The sequence below is a fragment of the Arvicola amphibius genome, chromosome 7 (genome assembly GCF_903992535.2).
Source record: "Arvicola amphibius chromosome 7, mArvAmp1.2, whole genome shotgun sequence".
NCBI classification, from domain to species: Eukaryota; Metazoa; Chordata; class Mammalia; order Rodentia; family Cricetidae; genus Arvicola; species Arvicola amphibius.
In genome coordinates, this window is record NC_052053.1 from 63,451,908 (window position 1) to 63,459,915 (window position 8,008).

Here is an 8,008-nt window from a genome sequence, read left to right on the forward strand (position 1 = left end):
AATCATTTTCATACCTACTAACTATAAATGTTTTGTCACAAGAGGAACAACTGTGTCTGGCTGAAGTCTCTTTGTAAATTGAAAATTTATGACTTGATGTTACATCCACAGGACTGCACACAACTTGGGGATATAGTATGAGCTTTATTTCCTCTGAAAAGATTAGAACTTGAAATTTAGCATCTTGCTGCCAACAAAAGTTAGACTACCTCTTTATTCTAAAGCTGTACTTGGACCTTATCTAAAAGGTACACTGTTCATGAATATACAAATTACAAGGTAAATTTAGAGATGTCCACACCCCAGAACAACATATGATCAGTGTCCTCTCCACAGTCGCTGAGCACACAGGTCCTTACCATGGAGTGGAGCTTGATCATTCTCTTCCTCATGTCAATAACTACAGGTAAAGGAGCATTCTAGTTCCAAATCTAAAGAGGAAACAGGGAGAGAGGTGACAATGACACCTAAACTGTCTTTTCTCTACAGGTGTACACTCCCAGGTACTGCTGCAGCAGTCTGGGCCTGAGCTTGTGAGGCCTGGGACCTCAGTGAAATTGTCCTGCAGGTCCTCTGATGGTATCACTTATAGCTATATTAACTGGATGAAGCATAGACCTGGTCAGGGCCTGGAGTGGATTACGAGTATTTTTCCTGCTTTTGGTGAAACTAACTACAATCAGAAGTTCCAGGGCAAGGCCAGACTGACTGCAGACAAATCCTCCAACACAGCCTACATGGAGCTCAGAAGCCTGACTTCTGAAGACTCTGGGATCTATTACTGTGCAAGACACAGTGTTGCAACCACATCCTGAGTGTGTCAGAAACTGTGAAGGAGCAGGAAGTTGCCCTGGAACTGAGATGACAGAGAAGACTAGCCTGAAGATTTACACAGAAATAATCTTTCTGAGTGTCTTTTTTCCTGCCTCCTTCTCTATAAATAAAAGGATACTAATTGACCCCTATTTACATGTTTCTCCATAATAAAACTGTAAAGATAGAAAAATTGTGTTAAAACACAGTGAAAGAATTATCTTTGAATTCAAAGAGATGAACTTTTTGGAGTTGCTTTGAATAAAGTTTAATATGAATATTACCAGTAAAGTTCACATAAATAGCTTCTGACCAAACCAAAACTCTTACAGTCTTGGGTAGCATGAATTTGTGCTTCTTAATTTTTTTCTCATTTTTATTAAAAATTTCCATCTCCTCCCCTCCTTCCCCTTCCCTCCCCTCCCCTCCACCCATACCCCAACTCCCTCTCTCTCCAGGCCAAAGAGCCATCAAGGTTCCCTACACTATTTTAAGCCCAAGGTCCTCCTAACACCCCCAGGTCCAGGAAGGTGAGAATCCAAACTTACAAGGCTCACACAGAGACTGTCCATGCTGTAGAATCAAATCCCATCGCCATTGTCCTTGGCTTCTCAGTCAGCCTCCACCTTCAGCCACATTCAGAGAGTCCTGTTTGATCACATGTTCCATCAGTCCCATTCCAACTGGTCTTGGTGATCTCCCATTAGTTCTGTCCTGCCGTCTCAGTGGGTGAACATACCCCTCACAGTCCTGATTTTCTTTCTCATGTTCTCCATCCTTCTGCTCCTCATCAGGACCTTGGGAGCTCAGTCCAGTGCTCCAATGTGTGGCTCTGTCTCTGTCTCTATCCATCGCCAGATGAAGGTTCTATGGTGATATGCAAGATATTCATGAGTATGGCTATAGGATCTGGCTTTTTCCGGCTCCCTCTCCTCAGCTGCCTAAGGAACTAGCGGGGGACATCTCTGGGAACCACTCTGGAGTCAAGTCTCTTGACAACCCTCAGATGGTTCCCTTAATTCAGATATATGCTTCCCTGCTCCCATATCCACCCTTCCTCCATCCCAACCATCCCATTCCCCAAGCTCTCCCCATTCTCCCCTTCAAACTATTTTCTCCCCATCTCCCCGTACTCTCATCCCCGCCGGCCCCAAGTTCCCAATTTTTGCCAGGCAATCTTGTCTACTTCCAATATCCAGGAGGATAACTATATGCTTTTCTTTGGGTTCACCTTCTTATTATCTTCTCAAGGATCACGAATTATAGGCTCGATGTCCTTTATTGATGGCTAGAAACCAATTATGAGTGAGTACATCCCATCTTCATCTTTTTGGGTCTGCGTTACCTCACTCAGAATAGTGTTTTCTATTTCCATCCATTTGCATGCAAAATTCAAGATGTCATTGTTTTTTATCACTGAGTAGTATTCTAATATGTATATATTCCACAGTTTCTTCATCCATTCTTGCACTGAAGGGCATCTAGGTTGTTTCCAGGTTCTGCCTATTACAAATAATGCTGCTATGAACATAGTTGAATAAAGGCTTTTGTAGTATGATTGGGCATCTTTTGGGTAAGTTCCCAAGAGTGGAATTGCTGGATCCTGGGGTAGGTTGATCACAAATTTCCTGAGAAACCGCCACACTGCTTTCCAAAGTGGTTGCACAAGTGTTCATTCCCACCAGCAATGGATGAATGTACCCCTTACTCCACAACCTCTCCAGCAAAGGCTATATTTGGTGTTTGTGATTTTAGCCAATCTGACAGGTGTAAGATGGTATCTCAAAGTTGTTTTGATTTGCATTTCCCTGATTGCTAAGGAAGTTGAACATGACCTTAAGTGTCTTTTGGCCATTTGAACTTCTTCTGTTGAGAATTCTCTGTTCAGTTGAGAGCCCCATTTTTAAATGGGTTAATTAGCATTTTAAAGTCTAGTCTTTTCAGTTTCTTATATATTTTGGAGATCAGACCTTTGTCAGTTGAGGGGTTGGTGAAGACCTTTTCCCAGTCAGTAGGCTGCCTTTGTGTCTTAGTGACAGTGTCCTTTGCTTTACAGAAGCTGCTCAGCTTCAGGAGGTCCCATTTATTCAATGTTGCCCTTAATGTCTGTGCTGCTGGGGCTATACGTAGGAAGTGGTCTCCTGTGCCCAAATGTTGTAGAGTACTTCCCACTTTCTCCTCTATCAGGCTCAGTGTGTTCAGATTAATATTGCGGTCTTTAATCTATTTGGACTTGAGTTTTGTGCATGGTGATAGATTTGGATCTACTTTCATTCTTCTACAGGTTGACATCAAGTTATGCCAGCACCATTTGTTGAAGATGCACTCTTTCGTCCATTGTGTACTTTTGGTTCCTTTATCAAAAATCAGGTGTTCATAGGTTTGTGGGTTAAGCTCTGAGATCTTCTCTTCAATTCTATAGGTTAACTTCTCTGTTTTTATGCCAATACCAAGCTGTTTTCAATACTGTAGATCTGTAATAGAGTTTGAAGTCAGGGATGGTAATGCCTCCAGAAGTACCTTTATTGTATAAGATTGTTTTGGCTATCCTTGGTTTCTTGTTTTTCCATATAAAGTTGATTATTGTCCTCTCAAGATCTGTGAAGAATTTTGATGGGACCTTGATGGGAATTGCATTGAATCTATATGTTGTCTTTGGTAGAATTGCCATTTTTACTATGTTGATCCTCCCAATCCATGAGCAAGGGAGATCCTTCCATTTTCTGGTATCCTCTTCAATTTCTTTCTTCAATGACTTAAAGTTCTTGTCAAATAGATCTTTCACTTCTTTGGTTCGAGTTACCCCAAGATATTTTATGCTATTTGTGGTTATCGTGAAAGGTGATACTTCTCTGATTTCCCTCTCTGCTTCCTTATCCTTTGTGTATAGGAGGGCAATTGATTTTATGGAGTTGATCTTGTATCCTACCACGGTATTAAAGGAGTTTATCAGCTGTAGGAGTTCTTTGCTGGAGTTTTTGGGGTCGCTTATGTACACTATTATATCATCTGCAAATAATGAAATTTTAACTTCTTCCTTTCCAATTCAAATCCCCTTGATTCCCTTATGTTGTCTCATTGCTATTGCTAGAACTTCAAGCACTATATTGAAGAGATAAGGAGAGAGTGGACAGCCTTGTTGTGTTCCTGAATTTAGAGGGATATCCTTTAGTTTTTCTCCATTTAGTTAGATATTAGCTGTTGGCTTGCTATAAATAGCCTTTATTACATTTGGGAATGACACTTGTATCCCTAATCTCTCCAAGATCTTTATCATAAAGGGGTGTTGAATTTTGTCAAATGCTTTTTAAGCATCTAATGAGATGATTATATGGTTTTTTCTTTCAGTTTATTTGTATGATGAATTACATTGATAGATTGTCCTATGTTCAAACAGCCCTGATAGTAGTGGATAATTTTTTAATGTGTTTTTGAATTTGGTTTGCCAGTATTTTATTGAGAATTTTGTGTAAATGTTCATGAGTGAGATTGGCCAGGAATTCTCTTTCTTGGTTGAATCTTTGTGTGGTTTATGTATCAGGGAAACTGTAGCCTCATAAAAGGAATTTGGCAGTGACTCTTGTGTTTCTATATTATGAAATACCTTAAGGAGTATAGGTATTAGGTCTTCTTGGAAGTTCTGGTAGATTCTGCATTGAAACCATCTGGTCCTGGGCATTTTTTGATTGGGAGGTTTCTGATAACAGTTTCTAATTCTTCGCAACTAACATGACTATTTAGATTGTTCACATGGCCCTGGTTTAACTTTGGTATATGGTACTTATCTAAAAAAATGTCCATTTCTTTTACATTTTCCAATTTTGTGGCATATAGGCTTTTGTAGTAAGATCTAATGATTCTTTGAATTTCCTCTGTGTCTGTGATTATGTCCCCGTTTTCATTTCTGATCTTATTAATTTGCATGTTCTGTCTCTGCTGTTTGATTAGTTTGGATAGAGGTTTGCCAATCTTGTTTATTTTCTTCAAGAACCAGCTTTTTGTTTCATTGATTCTTGGGATTGTTTTCTGTGTTTCTATTTGTTGATTTCTGCCCTCAGATTGATTATTTCCAGTCTTCTACTCTTCCTAGTTGAGTATGCTTCTTTTTTTCTAGAGCTTTCAGGTGTGCTGTTATGTCTCCAATGAGTGCTTTCTCCGTTTTCTTTAAGTGGACACTTAGTGCTATGAACTTTCCTCTTAGCACTGCTTTCATAGTGTCCCATAAGTTTGAGTATGTCGTGTCCTTATTTTCATTAAATTCAAGAAAAACTTTAATTTCTTTCTTTATTTCTTCCTTGACCCATCTGTGGTTCAGTAGTTGACTGTTCAGTTTCCATGAGTTTGTAGGCTTTCTGGGGGTAGCATTGTTGTTGAATTCTAATTTTAATCCATGGTGATCCGATAAGATGCAGGTGGTTACTAATATTTTTTTGTAACTGTGGAAGTTTGCTTTGTTATCGAGTATGTGGTCAATTGTTGAGAAGGTTCCATGAGCTGCAGAGAAGAAGGTATATTCTTTCCTATTTGGGTGGAATGTTCTAGAGATGTCTGTTAAGTCCATTTGGTTCATTACCTCCATTAAGTCTTTTAATTCTCTGTTAGATTTCTGTCTGATTGACCTGTCCATTGGTGAGAGAGGAGTGTTGAAGTCTCCTACTATTAGTGTGTGTGGTTTGATGGCTGCCTTGAGTTCAAGTAATGTTCTTTAACATAGGTGGGTGCTTTTATATAGGGGCATAGATATTCAGGATTGAGACTTCACTCTGATGGATTTTTCCTGTTATGAGTATAAAGTGTCCCTTTCCATCTCTTCTGATTGATTTTAGTTTGAAATCAACTTTGTTGGAAATTAGTATGGCCATACGTGCTTGTTGCTTAGGTCCATTTGCTTGATAAACATTTTCCCAGCCCTTTACTCTGAGTAGCTATCTGTCTTTATGGTTGAGGTGTGTTTCTTGTAAACAGCAGAATGTTGGATCTTGTTTTTCTATCCAATCTCTTAGCCTGTGCCTTTTTATAGGTGAATTGAGTCCATTGATATTAAGTGATATTAATGAACAGTGTTTTTTTACTCCAGACTTTTTTTTTGTATTAGAGTTTGTATGTTTCCCTTCTTCTAGTTGTGTTGCTGAGGTGTCGCTTGATGTCTGAGTTATTGTGGGCATTGTTGGACTCCTTGGTTTGTGATTTTCATTCTATTACTTTCTGCAAGGCTGGATTTGTAGCTATGTATTGTTTAAATCTGTTTTTGTCTTAGAATATCTTATTTTCTCCATTGATGGTGAATGCAGGCTTTGCTGGGTATAGTAGTCTGGGCTTGCATCCATGTTCCCTTAGTGTCTGTAGCACATCTATCCAAGACCTTCTGGCTTTCATGGTTTCCATTGAGAAGTCAGGTGTAATTCTGATAGCTTTCCCTTTATATGTTACTTGACCTTTTTCCTTTGCAGCTCTTAATATCTGTTCTTTATTCTGTATGCTTTGTGTTTTGATTATTATATGGCATGGGGATGCTTTCTTTTGATCCAGTCTACTTGGTGTTCTGTAGGCTTCTTGTACCTTCATAGGAATATCCTACTTAAGGTGGCGAAATTTTCTTCTATAATTTTGTTGAATATGTTTTCTGGGCCTTTGAGTTGTAATTCTTCTCCTTCTTCTACCTCAATTATTCTTAAGTTTGATCTTTTCATGGTGTCCCAGATATCATTGATGTTTTGTGTTAAGAATTTGTTGGATTTGATTTGTTCTTTAATCTGTGAGTTTATTTCCTCTATAGTATCTTCAGAGTCTAAGATTCTTTCTTCCATTTCTTGAATTCTGTTGGTAATACTTGTCTCTGTAGTTTCTGTTCATTTATGCAGAATTTCCATTTCCAGTTTTCCCTCAGATTGTGTTTTCTTCATTACCTCCATTTCATTTTTCAGGTCTTGAACTGTTTCCCTTACCTGTTTGATTGCTTTTTCTTGGTTTTCTTGGGTATCTTTGAGAGATTTATTTATTTCATCTACCTTTTTGTTTGTCATCTCCATTTCTTTATAGCAGTTTTTTACCTCCTGTTTAAGGTCCTCTATTATTTTCGTAAAGTACTGTTTAAGGTCGATTTCTTCTATTTCTTCTGGAGTAGGGTGTTCAATTCTTGTTGTTTCCTGATGCCTGGATTCTGGTGTCATCACATTGCCTTTCAGGTTGCTGGAGGTGTTCTTGCATTAGCGCCTGCCCATCTCTTCCTTCAAATGGAGCCAGGAGTGACTTGGTGTCTTGGTCCAATCTTTGCTGTGACTGAATCTGGGTGGATCTCCTCAGTGCAGGAGCAGGAGATATCTGTGACTGGATGGAACTCCACAGCACCCAATCAGGGATTCCTGGTAGCCCAGGGATAAATGTTCAAAGGTTGGGGCAGGGAGGGGTGGAGCATCACACAGTGAACCTTGCAGCACAATCTGAAGGAGCCCTCTCTCCCTTGCTGGAATCCTCAGACCTGCCTGGAGGGCAGCCTCTCACCCCTTTGGGTGGATTGCCTTGGTGCAGGAACAGAACACTGTTTCTAAGCCCAGACCTTGAATACACTAGAGAAGGCTTGGGAGAGGCAGGGAGGTGTGTAACAAAGACACCCTGGACCAGGAGCTGGGGGAGGGGGGCTGTGCTCTCTTCCATGGCAGGTCGCCCCAGGATAGCCCACAATCACCCGTCCAGATGGAACTCCACAGCACTGAATCAGGGATTCCTGGTAGCCCTGGGACCTGCGGACGCTGCAGGGACACAAGAGCAAAGGTAGGGTCAGGGCGTGGTGGAGTATCACACAGCGAACCTTGCAGCACAATCTGAAGGAGCCAGCTCTCCCTTGCTGGAATCCTCAGACCTGCCGTGCTTCTTAATTCTATCTGTGTTGTGCAGCAGGATTTCTGTTTCTCAGAATGGAAGAGATATTTATATCATAATGTACTACCACATAAGTGTAAATCTATTAGTTGACAAAAATATTATTAAATTTCTTTTCATAGAAATGATTAATTTACCCAGTGTGTATACATGTCAGTTATAAATAGGTTTGAGGATATTCATAATAATCTGATCTTAAGTTTAATGCCTTTTCCAGGACCAGTACCCTGACCTACAGTCTCAGGCTTTTACAGACACAGATCTTCTCTGACACATCATCATCCTTCATGTTTCTCTGGATATGTTGAAGTCACTC

General features: G+C 40.0%; 1 gene segment (V, D, J or C); it reads left to right on the forward strand.

Annotated features, from left to right (window-relative positions):
• The first annotated feature begins 320 nt into the window (after positions 1 to 320).
• LOC119819786 lies at positions 321 to 815 on the forward strand. The segment is given in 2 exon segments: positions 321 to 406; positions 490 to 815. Coding segments are annotated over 2 exon segments (372 nt in total).
• Positions 816 to 8,008: the final 7,193 nt, after the last annotated feature.